A 20,593-nucleotide genomic window follows, 5' to 3' on the forward strand; every position below is an offset into this window, starting at 1 on the left:
ATTCGTTTATAGATAGGATATTGTATTTTTTCACCTCTTGTTAAGTTATTGTCATATAATGCAAAAACAGGAAGGTGATCTGAAATGTCACAGATCATTAGTCCACAAGTGTTAATATGTTCAACCTCATTTGTAAAAATGTTGTCAATAAGAGTTGCACTGTGAGTAGTAATTCTACTAGGTCGAGTAATAGTTGGGAATAAACTCATACTAAACATTTTATTCACAAATGCTTCTGTTGCTGCATGTTTGTTGGGATTCATTAGGTCAATATTATAATCACCGCATACAAATAATATTTTGTTGATATCTGAAAAAAGTTTTTCCATCCATTCAGTAAATACCTCAATACTTGAACCTGGTGATCTATATACACAACTTACAATAATATTTTTCTTTTTTTCAGAACAAATTTCAACAGATATACATTCAAAAACCTCATCCACTTTTAATGACATTTTTTCAATAATATTATATTTTAATTTATTGCTAACATATATTGCTACTCCACCACCAGTTTTGTTAACTCTATTAACACTATGAAGGTCATAACCTTCTAAGACAAAATTGCCACTTTTATTATCCTTAAACCATGTTTCCGATACCGCTATAATGCTAAATGGATGTGTCATTTGCTGAACATATTCCTTAATTGAAGTGTAATTTGAATACATGCTTCTACTATTGAAATGTATAATAGAAAATGATTCCTTAACATTGACAGCATTGAATTGTTCCTCTGAGTAGTATTTACATTCGAAATTGTTCGGTGAAAAGAACATTTTATCTGCATCTATTTCATAATCTTGATCATGTTCATTAAGATCAGCGATATCAAATGTATTAAATTTCAAGTGTTCATTGTTCATAGTAGAATTGTAATCCTCCATCGCACTCAGTAACGTTAGGTGTGTGATAATTTTGTGTAATGTACAACAGTTGCAATTTACCTCGTGTCTTTGTAATCATCTCATTCGTATTTACTAAGCTCCTCCATGCTTCTAATGACCAAAACGCGGGCATCCTCCGGTGGACCATTGAGCTTAATAAACACCTTACAGTTACTCACCCAAGTGTTTTGTATTTTATTAAGCCTCCTCAGATAACGGGCTTTACGCGCAAGGTCTGCATTTCTCCTTGTTAAATGGTCGTTCAGGAAGACATTAGTCCCCTTCAGTTTTCGTCCTTGCTTCAAAAGCGCAACTTTGTGTTTCCTATTAGTAAATCTCAAGATGACGATTGGCGGGTCATTCTCATTCCTCCTTGGCAGAGGGTGACAGGCCTCGATCTTATCCAAGTCCAGCGAAATTCCTTTGGACTCGAGAAAGGACACCACTTGTCGTTCCGCCGATGACATGTCCGCTTCCTCGGGCTCTGTCCCAGTGTTTACAGTTACTGCCCTGGCATACGACCGGGGCTTGATCTTCAATCCGGTCACGACGACATCATTAATCCTGGAATACTGCTCCAAGTCTTCAACTCTCCTTTCCAGGTCTGCAATCTTCTTGTCCTTCTCTGCGTTTTGCAGGCGCAGTTGCCGGACTTCCTCCATCAAGCACAAAAGTTGCTGTTGCTGATTCTTTATTGCTGTCGTTTCCCCCGTAATAAAGTTCAGTGATTTCTTGATTTCTTCCACATCATCCCCCGTTGAAGTTATTTTTGAGTCAATGTTCCGATCCTTTAATGCTGCTACTTCAGCAGACAAAACATCAAGATACTTTTTGACTTCCTCCACGTCCTCTGCTGCTGGGTTCTTCTTCGGCGGCATCGTAGCTAGGCAGCGCTAGCGGCGTGTTGGCGTTCACAGGTAGCGTTAGCTCGTTAGTCCAGAGCTGCTATCTGGTCGTCTGCTTTGTTGACGACGTTGATGTAAAACTCAAAGCTTCAGTGTTGTAGAGCGGATGTGTGCAAAAGTGCAGAACAGATGACACAAATCTCTCCAACTTCAATCTCAGCTTCTAAAGATTGCTTCTCAGTTTAAGGAAGAGTGACACAGTTCACTTGCTCTGAAAAAGCAGTTGAAAGAGACTTGAAAAGACTTTTATTCTAAACTTCTTACATACATACATATATATATGTATATATATGTATGTATGTATATATATATATGTATATATATGTATATATATGTATGTATGTATATATATATATGTATATATATGTATATATATGTATGTATGTATATATATATATATGTGTATATGTATATATATGTATGTATGTATATATATATATATGTGTATATGTATATATATGTATATATGTATATGTATATATATGTGTATGTATATATATGTATATATGTGTATATATATATGTATATATGTGTATGTATATATATGTATATATGTGTATATATATATATATATATATGTGTATATATATATATATGTATATATGTGTATATATATATGTGTGTGTATATATATATAATTTTTGTTTATTTATTTAAAAGGTCAAAAATTGGAATTTATTCCGCATTTAGTCTTTCATTGCGCTTTAAAAGGGTCCATTTGCTTAATCATGGCAGAACTATTTCTTCAGCTCTATAACACACCTAACTGAGCAAAGTCGTACACTTGCTTAGTTTACGTCCTGAGCAAGCAGCGACTGCCGGCAGTTAAATGTGAAACCTGTGCGGAAGTGCATAAAACTGGAGTTTCCCCCGCATCCATTAGGGTTTCCAACACAGAGCAAATCCCCATAGGCTCCCATGTTAAAAAGACCAACTTCACAGCAGAAATAAACATGTTTACAGCCTGGTTCTACAAACCATTTTAGGTTTAGAAGATCAGATTTACCCTCAAGACAAGTGTGGAGGGAATGAATTTCTTTTATAACTTATCCATTTAGAAATGATTTGATCTTGAAATTCGGCATTTGGGGTGTGTCCTTTTGATGGACAGCTACCCGATATCCTTCTTTAAGAAGGACGAACGTAGTCCGCGGTCATTAGCCGGTTTACAGCGTTGCTTTGCTTTAGCCGACTTACCGCTGTTAGCTGGTTAGATTCTGTTAGCCACAGGCAGGTCGGTATTCACTAGATGTCAATCATTCACCTCCATGCTCACAGCCCCCATCTCAGCTCCACCTCTTTACCCATTTTTGTATTTCTGGGACAGACAACACACGTGGCGCTGCCAAGATGGCGATGGTAGAAACCGCCCAATGAGCTTCAATTCAGCTCTTCAGAAACCTATAGGTGACGTCACGGAGGCTCCGTCCATGTTTTATATACAGTCAATGGTCCTGTTTTCCTTTGTCCATGCTGTTTCTGTAGCTTATTATTCTCACATCACCTTTTTGGCCTTTTTGAATGCAGCCAGTAAAATATCTCTTGACATCTGTTCATGCAGATATGTAGAAGGAAGGATGAAGTAGCATTATGATAATATCACATATATTTATTTGTAAATGTGTATATAAATATGCACCATATTGACTATCACAAGTCTAATGTGTTTGTGGCTGTTGCCATTTTGATGCACCCAGTTTTTATTTGCAATGTTTTTCCTTTATAATTACTGGCCAAAAACGATGCAACACATAACACAAAGGTTGGAAATACATGTATAAATTTCTAAAATGCTTCAGAACTTTCAATTTCCAATCATTTCTTCACACACACACACACACACACACACACACACACACACACACACACACACACACACACGCTCATTAGTTTGGGCAAACAGCCTAAAACACTCCAATATGAGCTGCACACATGTATGAATCAGGTTTCCCATAGAAGCTACTCAAAGCTTATAGAGGGAACCTGGCATATACAAATCAAAGAAAAAAACTACATAGAACATTTACAGGCAAACATTTATTGACCCAACAGGAGCTAATGACAGATTACAATATAATAATAAATTATCAATACATTGTTATGGATTATGTAATTATTTAATCTTCTTAAACCATTAAAGGAGTATGTAATGTTCTAAAAATTAGTTGGCCTATTTTTTAATATCTATACATATGACTTAGACAGAGGAATTTCCATGTTTTGAAGGTGGGGATTGACTTGATTCATTTTAAGCTCTTATTGAGCTCATTCCAGATCTGCGGTCCCCTGCAAGCTGAGACTTTTAAGTCTATGTTTTTTCCCAATGATTAAATGTTCTTTTCTGGTAAGCTCAATCAGTGGAGAGTTAATTTTATTGATAATTTGGTACATCAAGCAAGCATTATGAAATACATTCAATTTGGTTAGCCGAAGAAGATCATACTAGTGAAAGAGAGGTCTTGTGGGGGAATAATATTCCAATGACCCCCGGCTGCAGCCTGGAGAATGGGGCGGGGCTGGATATTGGCTGGGGTTGGACGTCCAATTGGCGTGGTTGGATGTCAAATGGGCGGGGTTGGATGTCAAATAGGCGTGGGGTTAGGGTTAAAGTTAGAGTTGGGAGTAATCCAATCAAAAGGTTGAGGGGGCGGGACTGGACGTCCAACCCCGCCCAATATCCAGCCCCGCCTCATTCTCCAGGCTGCAGCCTCTCTAATATTCCAACAATGACACTGCTGTAATTATCTTATTTTGCTAACTTTCCAATTTATTTAGATAACTGGAGTATGTCTTGCACCAAATAACATTACAGTTATTAATGTGTGGCTCAACCAGAGTTTTCTTTAATATGAGTAATGCAGTTAGAGGGAAGTAATAGCTTGTCTTAAAAAAAGAGACCAACGTATTTAGCCAAATTTGACAATAGTGGTTTTATATGAGGTTTAAAATTTATGGTTTCATCAATATGAATCCCCAAGAAATTAGTATAATTTACTTGTATTAATATTTGCTCCTTTATTTTAAGCTGTAAATGCTCTCTGTCTGATCCTTTGGAATTAAATACAATATAATTAGTCTAAACTTCATTACAGCTTTGAAATAGAGAACAGAAAATGTTTCTAGGAGGACTTTCATCACTGAAACTTAACCGTTTGTAGTTTTTGGCTTCATTACAGACACACTTTGATGTGAATGTATTCTTCTGAAGGGAAGCGAGTGTGTGTAATGATGCTGCTCTATGTCCGTCGTGCTGTGTTGGGGTGTGTCTGTGTGAGGGGGAGGGTGAGGTTTTGGTCAGAATTCTGTGGGATGATGTTGGGATTGGGAAGTGAAATGGTTGCATGTCGGTTTTTTTGCTACACACAGGCCTGTGTCTGTTTTAGGCTTTTACTCTACTGTAGCTCTCCTCTCACAAGGCCATGAGACCCCCGAACCACCAGGGGTCTCTAGCTGCATCTGTGAGGAGTTGCTTGGGTCTGCGTGAGTACTCACCACAGATCTGTGCTTAATCTTCTTCTTCTTCTCCTTCTTCTTCTTCGTTGCTTGGTTCTTCTCATTCTTTCCACATGTCTGATCTCTTCTCTCATATGTTGGTTATTGGATTGCAGCTGTTTCTATGACATGAAGTTGCTTCCTGTTTCTTCACTTTTACTCTTCTAAAAAGAGGCTAACTTCCCTTTTCTGAGCTGCCTTTGTAAGTTTAAACTTTATTCAGTTAAAAACAACAAAATATTTACATCATTTAACTAGCTGTATTAGCAATATGCCCTCATCTCCATGTTTCCTAGACGTTAGCATGTGGCATATTATTTTTCGATTGGTGGCTTCAAACCATAGACATATAAGAAAGATGGACGGAGCCTCCGGCGGTTAAAAGTGAAGCCTATGCGGAAGCGCATAAAACTGCAGTTCCCCCTTCATCCACTAGGGACTCCAAAACAGAGCAAATCCCCATAGACTACCACATTAAAAAAGCCAACTTCACAGCAGAAATAAACAAGTTAACAGCCTGGTTCAAAAATCCATTTTAGGTTTCATAGGTCAGTTTTACCTTCATGACAACTGTGGGGGGAGTGAATTTTATTTCTAACTCGCCCGTTTAAAATTAATTTAATCTCAAAGTTTGCCATTTCTAGGGGCGTGTCCTTTTGATTGACAGGCACACGATCTCCCGCTTCAAGTAAGAAGAACATAGAACAACCGTGGTTTTTAGCCGGTTAACAACGTAACTTAGCTTTAGCCTGCTTACCTCCGTTAGCTGGTTAGCTCCTGTTATCTCCGGGTTAGCTCTTAGCTACATAAAACTCGGAGTTCGCTCGATGTCAATCATCCACCATGATGCTCACAGCCCCCCTCTTAGCTCCACTTCTTTGCCCATATATGTATGTACACGCATGCACCTGCCAAGATGGCGATGGTAGGAACCGCCCACCGAACTTCAATTCAGCTCTTCAGAAACCTATGAGTGACGTCACGGAGGCTACGCCCATCTCTATATACAATCTATGCTTCAAATTTAACTTAGCATTAGTATTCTACATTTACCAGTGGTGTAATCTTATTTGTTTATTTGTTCTTTCCTAGGTTTTACAGCCATCACGGCGACTAATCCAGTCTGGCTGATAAAGACCCGTCTGCAGCTGGATGCAAGGTAAACACGACACATGACACAGATTGGATGTAAATAGACATTTAAAGGTTTTTACTGCTTGAACTGGACTCTCATTTACTTTGGTTTTGGGTGTAAGCATTGTTTGTTTTAATAAGCCTAAGTGAGTTGTCTTTAAAGGGGTCTGGTTATGCTATTTCAGCTATTCTGAGCTTTTTACAGATGTAGCTCAGGAATAACAGCAGTTTTTCCTGGCTTCCCCCAAGTTGCCCCTTGATGTGCTTATACCGAGGGATGTGTCTGATGGGTAAATATCCCATGTAGTGTAAAGTGCTTTAATTAGTCAGCATGACAAAAAGAAAAGTGTTATATAAGTACAGGTCCATTTGCCATTTATAGTGTTAAATACTCATCAGACAGGTGAGCAGTGCTGTTTTTTAACCACATTTCCATCTCTACATTCAGTTTCCATGGTGCTGAAATTATTAGATTCTTAGAGTTTCTTCTACTATGATATGATTGTAAAAGTAACTTTTATCCAAAGTTACTTTGGATAAAAGCCAGATGTTGGGTAGACTTGTTATAATGTAGCGCTCAGTGAAGTCATCACGTTGCTGTGAGACCAGCCGAGTCGTACACGATTATCAGATAGCAAATAACACGTTGGATAAACATTGGCATTATTTAAAGACACACTACAGAATTTTTTGCCATTTTCCTGCCACTCGCCTCCTAAGGATGGCTAAATTAGCATCCAACTTGCATCCTACCTGACCTGTTAGCTCTCTCCAGCCAGCAAAAGACGATCTTACCTTTGTATTGTCTCTTTCTCTCTTTTAATCATCTTGCGTTTCTTTGCTGAATCAGCGACGTTACATGTTCCCAACAGCCAGTTCCTTATTATACTGTGAAGCAAAACGTCACGTTGCGGTTCAGAAAGTTGCGTAGTGCGGTTTCTCAGCATTGGGACGCTGCTCGCCAGTGACGGCTACGGAAATGCGCTTCATGAATTTTGGTGCGCCATCAAAACTGGTCATAAATGTTTATTTTAAAAGTCAAAAAGTTACGGAGTGGGTCTTTAACCGAGCTACTGAATATTTATTTACCTTTAGCACAAAAAGCTGCTGGTCGTCGTGCAGGAGGTGAAACGGATTTCATGTTTTTCTTCTTTACTCTGTAGATTTAAATGTCCTGCTTTACAGGCTGATGAGCCATCAGCAAATAAAACTTTGCTCTTTGTTTCTGCCATAACTGAAAAAATTCAGACAAGGATGACTTAATTGGTTTGTTTGGAGGCAATACCTCTTCTTATCCTGTTTCCTGTCCTGCTCCGACAGCCTCTTCAACGCAAACCCAAACAAAGACACACTGATGTGATTTGTTTCTGTTTTGTGTTGATCTGCTGAAATGGTTCAGACATAATTCTTTATGGAAAAATGATGATATTAAAGGATCATTACAATGAATTCATCAGCTTGGTAGAATTAAGTGATTGTGACATCTCTTGTATTTACATTTTCTGCATTGAACTGTAGCCATGGTTACTTGCGTATAGTTTTCCAAACATACCAGGTCTGTTTGAACACAGTATAAGTATGGCGGGATTTGATTAAAAGCAAAGCAGATTTCAGAGTTGACCAGGTGGTTTCCAGCAGGTAAGAGGCTAGCCTGCTTTTTTTTAGATTGATGTAGACTCTCAAACCTTCTAACATTCTGTTTTTACCCGGCAGTACCTTTAAGTCTCCCAGCAGTGGCGTGTCTGGTACTGCGTCATGTGAAGTGTGCAGCATGTTGCTCGCTACGGGGCTGCACTTCTGGACACCTCATAGCTTATATAAACAAAACCTGTGGAGTGTTATTAAGATCTGTGTAGCATCAGCCGGGGTCCACAAACCCCAAATATGCTCTGCAGGACTGAAGTCGCTTCATCTTTTAGCGTTTTAATGCTAAGTGCAATCCCATGTGCAGCTGTGCAGAATGTAAGTACAGCATATTGGTGTTGGGTCCAGTTATTCTATTCTATTCTACAGTCATTTAGCAGACGCTTTTATCCAAAGCGACTTACATACACACTCATAGCCCGATAGGCACATCCTTGGGCAACTTAGGGTTCAGTGTCTTGCCCAAGGACACTTCAGCACATAGTCAGGAGAAGCCTGGAATCGAACTCCCAACTTTTCAGTTGCTAGTCAACTGATCTTCCTCCTGAAGTTATGAGTCACGATAAGTCATTTACAGGACATTAGTTGGGTCATTAAGGCTTTGAACAAGTTTGTATTGCCATGAAAAGTAATGACAGTAACCAGTTAGTTGTCCAGAAGTTAGTTTCTGTGGAACCCGACCAAGATTCAGTTCAAATCACTTCAGATTTAGTTGTATAGCACCACTTCACCACAATGTCACAGGGAACACGTACACATCATTTCAAGCTAATTCATACATAACCTATAATAAAAACCAACTGATTGCATCGAGTCATGACTTCGATCCAATCCCCCATCCTGAGCATGCACGCGGCGACAGTGGGGAGGAAAAAACTCCCCTTTAACAGGAAGAAAACCTCCGGCAGAACCCGGCTCAGGGAGGGCAGCCATCTGCCTCGACTGGTTGGGGTGGAGACGACAGGAAAGACAGATCAACATGTACAACTGTACTTATTCAGGAAGACCTGCGGGGGGGGAAAAAAAAGCTGGGTCAAAAAATATCAAGTGGTTGTAAACTGAATCCTTTTCTTTTTATTTAGAATTTGTTGACCACAAAAATTCTCAGTTATCCTTCGTTCTTTCCGTTTCCAACAAAATCATTGAACAGGCTGCAGTGCCATTCTCCTCTTCTGCCATTTTCCCTGAACCTTGTTACGTTAGGTAACGGCAACGTGGTTCAAGCATGTGCAAAAACGACATCCACCACAGCAACAATCGCAAAGAGAATAAATATAGTTATTTTAACCTGCTGGTCTGATCATGAAAAGGTTTAAACTAGAAGTGCACAATCATATTAGGACAATTTAAGTATCAGCTGATTTTATATTATTTTACTTTTGCACAAGAATAAAATACACAAAGTAGACAGAACAGATAATTACATTAAGTGCTGTGCAAGAACACCCAAGAAGGCTTAAATAAAGCTTCCCTCAAACAATTAAAACATGATAACCATTAGGACTATGATGTTATGTTGTTGTCCCGATTTGATTCTGATTGTGTTTTTTGGGATGCCGATTTGATTTAAATTGCTCTTGTCATGATTCTTCAATATTGTTGATGTTTGTAGACTAAAAACAAAAAAAATGTACAAAACATTTTTCTCGTCATTTTTCTTGATTTCAATGAGGAAAAAAAACAGCACAGTATCCAGACTATCATTTTCCTGCTGTAATTCTCAAGCAGACAAGTAAAAAGATCAATAAAAACAATTTAAAATTTTTTTTTAAATTTATCATGGATTATTTTGATTTTAAAAGAAAAAAAACGTTTTTTTTGAACAAAAAAAAAATAATTTTTTTTTAAATTGTGAAGCATAAAATCCTGATATTCGATTGTTCGATTTGATCTCCCACCCATAACAAACAACTGGGACGACTTCAGAGCCGCCCGGCGCTGTTTGCAGACAGAAATGTGATGAAGCTGTTTCTGACTTTTTATTAAATCCTTTAGCAGAGATCATTTTTCCACAACTTATCTACGTTTTCTCTGCTTTTCTCTGCAGGAACCGAGGCGAGCGACGTATGAGTGCATTCGAGTGTATGCGGCGGGTGTATCAAGCAGACGGCCTCCGAGGCTTCTACAGGGGGATGTCGGCATCTTACGCTGGCATCTCAGAGACTGTGATCCACTTTGTGATCTATGAAAACATTAAGCGGCGTCTTTTGGAGGCCAAGGCGCCGCAGAATATGGACGAGGAAGAGGAGGCATCAAAGGATGCTTCGGACTTTGTTGGGATGATGCTGGCTGCTGCCACGTCCAAGACGTGTGCCACATCTATCGCTTATCCTCACGGTGAGAGCCGCCTTTCACATCCTAGTCGTCCTCATCCTACATCGAAGTTTTTATATCCAACGCTCTTTTATGTCCTTTGCAGAGGTGATCCGCACAAGACTACGAGAAGAGGGCACCAAGTACCGATCTTTCTTCCAGACTCTAACAACCGTGCCCAAAGAGGAGGGCTACCGAGCCCTGTACCGCGGCCTCACCACCCACCTGGTACGCCAGATTCCCAACACCGCCATCATGATGTGCACCTATGAGCTTGTGGTCTACCTCCTAAATGGTTAAAATCCCCACCCAGCTCACTTAGATGGCGAATCAGACCCTGCCCCTGGTCAGAAACAGAAAAACAAAACCTAAAACGTAAAAAAAACAAAAAAAAAACAAGCTCACCTGCACGTTGGCAAGAAGCCGGAGACGGACAGCACGGAGACGACTCCTCAGGCTACGACTTGGTGAGAGAGCTGCTGCTTAGAAATTCAACAAACGCAACAATCTTACATCTGTCTGACAGGACGGGGATGGGGGCTGCGAAGACACAAAACCCCCATTTTCATTTCTACTCTGTCCCACTGTTACTTCCGTTGGATCGAACGTTGTTCATGCTAGATGCAGCAGGAAGAACCTTCAGACTCAGAAAGAATTAAAAGCAAATGCAGCAGACAGTCCTCCCTGAATCTCTCAGCCCAAAGTGTCAGGATATGATGAAGGTTGTGGAGTTGGTGGGAACGGGGGAGGAAACCGGCGCCGGAGGCTTGTTGGGATGGGGCGGTGTTAAATTGACGACGTGCCTTGTGGGAAAACGTCCAGGTTGGGAAGCACAGCGGTTGAAGGAGGGAGCCCAACTCCGGCTTCAAGTCGGAGCACTTTTCTCTCCGCAGAAAGCTCGCCAGCGTCTCCGGGAAGCAATCAGAGTATAATCCTCTTCTCTGATGTCTGGAGTGTAAATAATCAAATGGGGTGGGGGCGGCAACAATAAACTAGTTACCCACGTAGTGGAATTAATAATAAAACTAATAAATTTGAAGATAATGTGATAGGTTTATATTTAAATGTATATATTAGCAACGTAATGTGGTTGTGTTGCTGCCGTCGGCCTGGCGTTGGCTAAAAGCCAACTTCTCATGCATTTTTCTCTTCGGAGAGCTCATCTACCCGTTAGTCGTTACCGTTACCTCCCAGGAGAAGGTATTGTTCCTCCCAGCACTTTTCAGCATCTCTCCAGAACGACTCGTCTCGTGTTCCCTCTGAAAGCGAATCCGGGTTTGTTTTACAGGCCTCTGAAGTTTACACTGGAAGAGCTACAGTTCAGCTAGCGTGTCCTCTGCTTCAAACATTCTCCTTTTTCCCTTCTTCTTCAGGTTTTACGTTAATAAAAAGCAAATCGGAGCATTTCTGGAGGTTGAAAAATGACCTTTTATTCCGTTTTCGTTTTGTTTTTGGGTGGCGGTCCAGCGTTTTACAGAAGTGAATGTTTTATGTCTGATTCCAAACGGCACAAATGGCCAAAAAAAGGCTTCATTTCTTCATGCATCCTCGTGATATCACACGGCACACACAGTAAACGTGCTTTTCCCTTCACAAGCGGCGAACCTGAGCGGCTTGGTGTGCAGCGCTAACGCAAACCATCTCGCTGTCGCTGTCCAAACACTGCACCGCTCTGTAGGTGAGAATATCGTGTGTGTGTGTGTGTAGCAGAGGTGGCATTTGGCATAATGTGCTCACTTCCTCTGCAGTGTGCGTGTGGGCGTGCGTGTGTGTGTGTGGCTTCCCAAACAGATCCTTCTCTCAGCTGAGCTCAGTTCAGTTTTAGCGCACATGGGAGGCAGCACCGTTCAGACGGCGGTGTGTGTGTGTGTGTGCGTGTGCAAACAGAACCATGACAGCAGGCTGTTGATGTGTAGGGACGCCTGGTGCTGTGTGTGTGTGTCGCTGGCTGCACACTTACAACGTGCGCTTATTGTGTGTATATCTGTTAAAGGATCATTGGTCTGAAGTCGTCCTGCAGACAGTTTTCTGTCAGCTGGGATTTGAGCTGAATTGTCCTTTAATTGTACATTTCTGAATGTCTGTCAGAGAATTTGTTTTTCCTCCTGACTTAGTGTAAATTCTTTCGCAGCCCCACAGTTTCATTGTGCGAGTGTGTGTATGTGTGTCTAATAAATAACAGTTGTGTGTCTTTCGGTCGTGTTTTGGACGTAAGCGACTGCATGTGCGCTCGGTTGAATACCTGCAAACAGTGGTTTTTTTTTCCTTTTTAAACTCTTTTTAAACAACTTGTTGCCTTTTCCCGATGCCGTTTGTGTTTTCCATGCCAGTAATGAGCCAGCTGTGTGTGTGTGTGGCTCACTATGCATTCTCTCATACCTGTTTTTGTAAAAGGAAATAATAAAGACGAGTGCAAATATGTTTCCTGGTCTTTTTTTTTTTTTTTTTTCTTTTGTTTGTTCTTGTTTGGTTTTTTATTAGTAATTATTTGTGGGACAAACGTTTGCCTTTTTAAGCCTCCATGGAAAGAAGAAAAAGTATTTATATTCTGGTGTTTCTATATGTTTCATCACTGTTTCATGTATTGTCAGGGACATAATTTTCTACTTTTTGCAGCAGCAGTTCTGCACTGCTGACAGAATAAAAGGAAATGCCAACAGGTGAGTGCTTGTAACAACCTGCGAGCAGAAGCGTCGATAAAAGGCAGGTTTGTGTGTTGTGATGAGAAGTGCTGCAGCCGAACAGGTACAGGAACAACATTAAAATAAGAGCAAAGTTTATCTCAGTCAAGTATATTGGGGAAAATGTCAATCAGACCTTTTCTACTCCATCACAGGTTCTTCAACATGAATTACTGATGGAGACGTTTGGTTCATAACAGCCAGGGGTGTTTGATCAGTATAACAGGAGTTGAAGTAGTATAACTTAAGTTGAAAAAAGAAAAAACAAATTGGTCCTGGACAAATTAGAGACTTTTCTGTTGAACAGTGGGACAAAATACCTGTCAACAGGTGCAGAAGTCTGACTGAGAGGAACAGAAAACACCTGACTGGAGCGGAAACATTAAAGCATTGTTCAACAAAATATCAGTTTATGAGTGATGGAATAATTTATCTTATTTGTTTGCTTGTTAAAAAAATATTTCTATTGAACCAGAATCAGAAAATAATGTAATGATTTTCATCTTCATGCGGCTTATTCGGGGTCGGGTCGCTGGGGCAGCAGCCTAAGCAGGGAAGCACAGACTTCCCTTTCCTCAGCCACATTTGCCAACTCTGCAGGGGGATCCCGAGGCGTTCCCAGGCCAGCCGTCCTGGGTCTTCCCCGGGGTCTCCTCCCAGAGGGACGTGCCTGGAACACCTCACCAGGGAGGTCCAGGAGGCATCCTGACCAGATACCCGAGCCACCTCAACTGGTTCCTCTCGATGCGGAGGAGCAGCGGCTCTACTCTGAGCCCCTCCTGGATGCCCGAGCTCCTCACCCTATCTCTAAGGGTGAGCCCGGCCACCCTGCGGAGGAAACCCATTTCAGCCGCCTGTATACGAGATCTCGTTCTTTCGGTCACGACCCACAGCTCATGACCATAGGTGAGGGTAGGAACGTAGATCGACTGGTAAATCGAGAGCTTCGCCTTCTGGCTCAGCTCCTTCTTCACCACGACAGACCGGCGCAGAGCCCGCATTACTGCAGACGCCGCACCGATCCGTCTGTCGATCTCACGCTCCATCCTCCCCTCACTCGTGAACAAGACCCCGAGATATTTAAACTCCTCCACTTGAGGCAGGACCTCACTCCCGACCCGGAGAGGGCAATCCACCCTATTCCGGCTGAGAACCATGGCCTCAGATTTGGAGGTGCTGATTCCCATCCCAGCCGCTTCACACTCGGCCGCGAATCGCTCAATTGAGAGCTGGAGATCACGACCAGATGAAGCCAACAGGACCACGTCATCCGCAAAAAGCAGGGACCCAATCCTGAGGCCACCGAGCCGGATCCCCTCAACACCTCGGCTGCGCCCAGAAAGTCTGTCCAAATAAGTTATGAACAGAATCGGTGATAAAGGGCAGCCTTGGCGGAGTCCAACCCTCACCGGACCCAGTTGAACGCCTTCTCCGGGTCCACAAAGCACATGTAGACTGGTTGGGCAAACTCCCATGGCCCCCTCCAGGACCCCAAATGGGTTATAGAGCTGGTCCACTGTTCCGCGACCAGGACGAAAACCACACTGCTCCTCCTCAATCCGAGATTTGACTATCCGGCGCTGTAATGATTTTCATGAAATTTTTTTTATTTATTATTACTTCAGTCAATTTCATCTTATTTTACAGGCAGCTGTTTTTTTCCTTCTTTAATGAAAGGGTATGAATAAACATGAGCACAACTGTATATAAAATGTAATGTACACTATATATGTTAGACCCATCATGAAATCCTTTATTTTTGATCCCGCGTGTGGCACCGTGATAGTGTGAAAGAAATTTTTAAGAAACTAAAAAGCATCATTTTGGGCTTCCTGGTACAGTCGGTATCTCCAGTAAAACCAGTGGCCACTTTATTAGACACACATGTTCAACTACCTGTCAACACAAAAGGCTAATGGGCCAATCAGCTGTCAACAGTTTGATACATTTAGTCATTGTGATCAAGACAACTTGTTGAAGGTGAAGCTGATCATCTGAATGATGAGATTTAAGAGACTGGATGTGGGACAGTTGTTGGTCTGAATGTTCCAGGATCTGCTGATTTACTGGGATTTTCATATATACATTGAAGCATGAAGCAGATGATCTCCAGCAGCAGAAGACCACACCAGGTGCCACTTCTGTCAGTAAGAACAGGAAACAGAGGCTACAATTCACACACACACACACACACACACACACACACACACACACACACACACACACACACACACACACACACACACACCAGAACTGGACAATAGAAGATGGAGAAACGTTGCTGGTCTGATGAGTCTCCAGTTCAGCTCCACATTCACATGGTAGGATCAGAATCTGCTGGAAACATCATGACAACATGGATCCATCCTGGATTTCAGGTTGCTGCTGGTGTAGAGGAGATTGTCTTGGTCCTCTTAGTACCAGTATGACATGGTTTAACCAGCACAGATACCTGAGTGTTGCTGCTGACCATGTCCATCCCTTTCTGAGCACAGTGTAGCATCTTCTGATGGAAACTTCCAGCAGGATGATGCACCATGTCACAAAGCTCACATCATCTCCACCATGACGATGAGTTCGCTGTCCTCCAACGGCCTCCACAGTCACCAGATCTCAGTCCAGCAGAGCAGCTTTGGGATGTGGTGGAACGGGAGATTCTCATCATGATGTGCAGCAACTGTGTGATGCTTCACGTCAACATGGAGCAAAACCTCTTGAGGAACGTTTCCACCTTGTTGAATTTGATTTAAGAAATAAAGTTTTGAAAGGAAAAGAGGTCCAAATGTGTGTTTGCTTCGATTATTTACAAGAAGCTCGCAAAGTCAAAGCAAACAGGAGAATCAGTGTCATAACTGGGTGCAAGTATGTTTCTGACCATCAGGTGGCAGTGTGGCTCTGCTAAGCTGCAGATACAGATGATCGTTTTCTGCTGCCTTATTCTCAGTCTTCAACTCAAAACACAGAAAATGTGAAAGAAAGAAAAAAACAAAACAGATAAGCAGCCTTCCTCTGTGCAGATCCTCCCAACTGTGGCAGAAAACAAACAAAGACTAACCATGAATGGTGGCTTATACTGAAGCTGAAAAACACACTTACCTAATTCACAGCTCATTTCCTGGCGTGAACAACAGCACCTCGTCACCACATTTGCTCTGGCAGAACCAGCCTGACTCATGCACCACATGTATTTATTTTGTGTTAGACCTGCAGGGAGGAGTGTGTTCCTGAAACAGCCTCCCAATAGTCTGTAGTTGGAATAAACAGCTGAAAGTGCCTGAGGGTCCTGCTTGTGCCTCACTTGTAAAGTGATCACAGGGGACAAAATGTGAAATGACTGCTAGATAAAATAAATAGATAAAAACAAGTGATGGAGCCATTAGAGAGCCGGGCTGCTGGTTTGTTTACATCTAACGACAGGCATCATTTCTGTTGACTCACTTCATCCTAAAAGATGGATTCTTGGTATTAATCTGACTCATGTATAGTAAATAAATCCACCGTCAATACATTATTCATTCATTTTCCCGATCCGCTTTGTCCGGGGTTGTCCAGCTTGCAGGGCTGCTGGGGTCAATCCCAGCAACTGCCAGCCAAGACAAGGTCATCACTAAATCATGCTTTTTTTTATTTTTCCTTTGCTGTTTCTCTGCAGCTCTTTCATACACATTCCAGCAGAGTGATTCCCATCTCAGCCGTCCTGCTGGGAGAACGGTGCACGTGTCCTTAAACGGGCATTCTGAGGATCACATTGACGTTTTCATGACCAAGCAGTCATTATTAGTCTCTATTGTAGCACAAGCGCCAACAACAAATAGTCCTACATTTCCCATAATGCACCAGAGTTTTGTTGTTTCGTCTTATTTGACCCTGTGAAATCACTATTTTAGGTTTCTTTTTATTCAATTTGTGAGGATCTCATTGCATTTCAGGTGGTCAGTGAGGCTGTCAACATGGTGCCTCACTTTCAACAGGACACTGATATGTTTTGTAGTATCTCTCTGGGATAAATGAAGTATTTTTCACCTGCTTCATCACCTGTTAGGAAGTACCCAGGTGGTGGATACTGGACCTGCTGGCACATGGATGACCTGTACTGCCCAAACACACCATGTGCATATCTGTGTTTGCCAAAGGCAACTTGAAGAAAATCCTCCTTGGCATGAGGAATTATCGCTGGGAGGAAATGCTTTGTGTACTGGCAATGTTTTCTCTGTGGTACTGAGGCAAGGAGAAACACCAGTGTTTAACAAAGTGATGGTAAAGGCGTAACAAAGGCGACCCCCACCTCTTTCCTTTCCTCTGTCTCGGTGAAATGAATAGCTCTTTGTGGAAAGGATGCAGCACAGTTCTCTCTCTCAGACTGCGACCTGTGGTGTTGCTGAGATGAATTGCAGTTACCTGCCACAGGCAAGACAGGAGGAATTCATACAGCATGAGGCTGAGGAAGCATCAATGAACTTTTTTTTCTCAGTGGCGACGGCTTGTTTTGCATCCGTCTTCCATCCTCCCTGTTTTCTGAACTCTCAGTACGACTCAGTCCGATGTTGACTCTTGCCTTACTTTTTGCTCTGTTTTCTACTTCTTATTTTCTTTGTTAAATCAGACACAGTTTAAAATGGTCAAAGTCTACAACACGATGAAGCATCCTGGCAGCTGGGCGGATGTGTCCAAATATCGACGATATCAATACCACGATTAGAATCGTTCAATACCAGCCAGATAAGATCAATGTTTTCCTGCAGAGGGCTTTTGGGGCAGCTGCACAGTGGCATAGTGGTTAGCACTGTGGCCTCACAGTAAGAAGGTTGCTGGTTTGGTGCTTGGCTGGGGCAAGGATTGGACAGTGGCCTTTCTGTGTGGAGTTTGCATGTTCTCCCTGTGTATGCGTGGGTTCTCTCCAGGTTCTCTGGCTTTCTCCCACCGTCCAAAGACATGCATGTTAGGTTAATCTAAATTACCCATAGGAGTGAGTGGTTGTCTCTGTGTGGACCAGTGATGGACTGGCAAGCTGTCCAGGGTGTACCCTTTTGCCCAAAGACTGCTGAGATAGGCTCCAGCAAACCAAGATAAAGTAGGTTTGCTTTTGACTTTTTCCTTAAACTATATGTGACAAAAAAAGGAATAAAAGTTATTTTATGACTTTGTTAAATTAATTCTGTCGTTGCCCTGTGATGGAGTTTGCGAGCTGTCCAGGCTGAACCCTCCTCTCGCCCAATGATTGCTGGGATAGGCTCCAGCTTCCCGCTTTATTGGACAAAGCGGTTAAAGATTATGTTGTTATACTGTTTACAAAGAAAATAAGCCTAATTTAAATATTTTAGATTTCTTTTGTTTTTAATTGACAAAAATTTTAAAGTTTTGTGATGCAACATTCGATCGGGGGTGGAGGGTTCAGTATGTGTGTTAATGATTATGTGTCTATTTGTTTTCCTTGTTGTTTTAATATATAGAAAGCTTCATGTATGAATGGCGCTGTACAAATAAATTTTGATTTGATTTCATAAAAAAATCTTTGTACTCGGTTTCATAATAATAACCATGATCAATCTTTAAAGGCAAAACAATAAATGATTGTGAATTTTCAAGCAAAAAGTATCTGTGTCAATATGAGTAACGGTGTTGGCACTTGCTCTTGATTATCTTGGTATCGAAGTGACGCCGGAAGCTCAGCAACACAATCAAAATAAAGTGCATAATGACTATCAGCATCCATCACAGTTCAGAAACTCAGATGTTTTAAGCATAAAGTTACTGAACTTTTTTTTTTTGTGACAGATTGGCATCTCCTCGTGCATCCTGTCTCCTCTCTAAGGTGTCTCATCTCTTATACTCTGTCGTCAAAATGGGCTCAGTATGAAGTCAGAAAGATTTTTGAGCTGTAAATGAACATTAGCTAATAATTTCATAAATTATATATTTGTAATTTATATTTTAAAGACATCTACCCCCCTTTACAGGCTGGCAGCAATGCAAAAGGACAGAAAGCCGTCTGCTCTCTGATTGGACAGTTTGATTATGCACCATCCAATAAGATAAGAGTGTAAAAACAGGGACAAAATTTGCAACTTCAGAGTCCTGCGCAGAGTTTTGTGGTTTTCCAACCATGCAAACTTTTTTTCTACACATTTACTAATTGGAATTGTTCTGGCATTTGCAGGATAACAAAACTTGACTTCCAAATTTCAACTCTGAAATTATTTGCGAACATTCAATTACAGCTGCAAACTTTTTCTGATTTAATATTAAACCAATGTATCACTTTCTCTCTTTCTTTTACTGTCTTCCTGTGTTAATGTTGCCATAAAAACTCAATGGTCATGTGATGCTCTGGGTGAGAAAAACAAGTTGAGTAGTGATGTTTCTCACTCTCATGATGCTGCTAAGCAACAACAACTCCAGTTCTGCATTTAGTACTTGTCACTATGCCAACAAAACGAGTCAGAAATGTCTATTTTTAAGGCAGGAAGTTATGTAGTACTTTACTAAAGCTACATCATGGGAGAACTACTGTCATCTAGTGGTTAAGATGGGCATTGCAATAACAAGCACAGTTGGGAATGGACAGCGGCTGCAAGTAGCCAAAATTCTTCCAGACAAAACCATGTCTTCATCTGAAAATACATACAAACAAATAATTAAACGACCAAAAAAAAAACAAAAAAAAAAACAACAACAAGAAAAACCCATATAAAGGATTGTTTTCAAGATGGGATTAAAGGAACATACCTATATATTCTTATACAAGCTTTTTAGTTCTATGATTAGTTTTAAATATGTTAACAAATGAAAATAAGTACAATTGATGTATCTGTATGAAATATATTTGCAAAGACATTTGACTATACTTATCAAACAGAAGAACATCAGCAGTTGTAGGCTGCAGTTCATGGAAATCCTGATAAAAATTAATAAAAAATGAACAATAGATTCATTCATTCACTTTCTTGATCACATATTCCAGTTAATGGTTGCAGGAAGCTGGAGCTTATCCCAGCAATCATTTAGTGAAACGCAGAGTACACCCTGGACAGGTTGTCCGTCCATGACAGATGAACAAAAAGTGTTTTTCTAAATTGAGATGGAGGAAATAATCTGAGGGGAAATTGAATTTTAGGATTTTAAAAGTGACAACGACTGGGAAAAGGACGTGCATTACAGTGTACAGTTAAAATTATAGCATAAACTTTAAGAAAAAAACAACTAATTTCCAAATATCATGCAGTTTCACTAAATAAATAAATATAATAAATAAAAAGCTTTTAATAAGTATGAAGAAAGTGAACATATTTGAATTTATCAATTTACTGCTGTATAGGTATCTATACATACTGTATAAAGATGTCTATGTGCATATATCTATATGAATGTGTGAGTGCAGATGTGTGTTTGTGTGGGTACATTTTAGTAGAACATGTGAAGTATACGGAAGTATGAGTAAATATAAATATGTACAAGTATGAGTAGGTTGTTAGACATGCAGGAGAGTATATAATATCTTTATGCACAAGGACCTATTTTCTTGTACTCATTCTGA

At 40.9% G+C, this 20,593-nt stretch overlaps 1 protein-coding gene across 1 annotated transcript in view; it reads left to right on the top strand.

Moving 5' to 3' along the window:
• The window catches only part of LOC306760052 (solute carrier family 25 member 36-A), a 33,242-nt gene extending 20,443 nt beyond the window's left edge, over positions 1-12,799 (top strand). The window contains exons 5-7 of the mRNA XM_079245820.1: positions 6,380-6,446; positions 10,113-10,402; positions 10,485-12,799. Coding sequence (XP_079101946.1) covers positions 6,380-6,446; positions 10,113-10,402; positions 10,485-10,678 — 551 coding nt within the window. The 3' untranslated portion in view covers positions 10,679-12,799. The remainder of the gene's footprint in view (positions 1-6,379; positions 6,447-10,112; positions 10,403-10,484) is intronic.
• Positions 12,800-20,593: the final 7,794 nt, after the last annotated feature.

The sequence above is a fragment of the Telmatherina bonti genome (genome assembly GCF_933228915.1).
Source record: "Telmatherina bonti genome assembly, chromosome: 9".
Classification (NCBI taxonomy): domain Eukaryota; kingdom Metazoa; phylum Chordata; class Actinopteri; order Atheriniformes; family Telmatherinidae; genus Telmatherina; species Telmatherina bonti.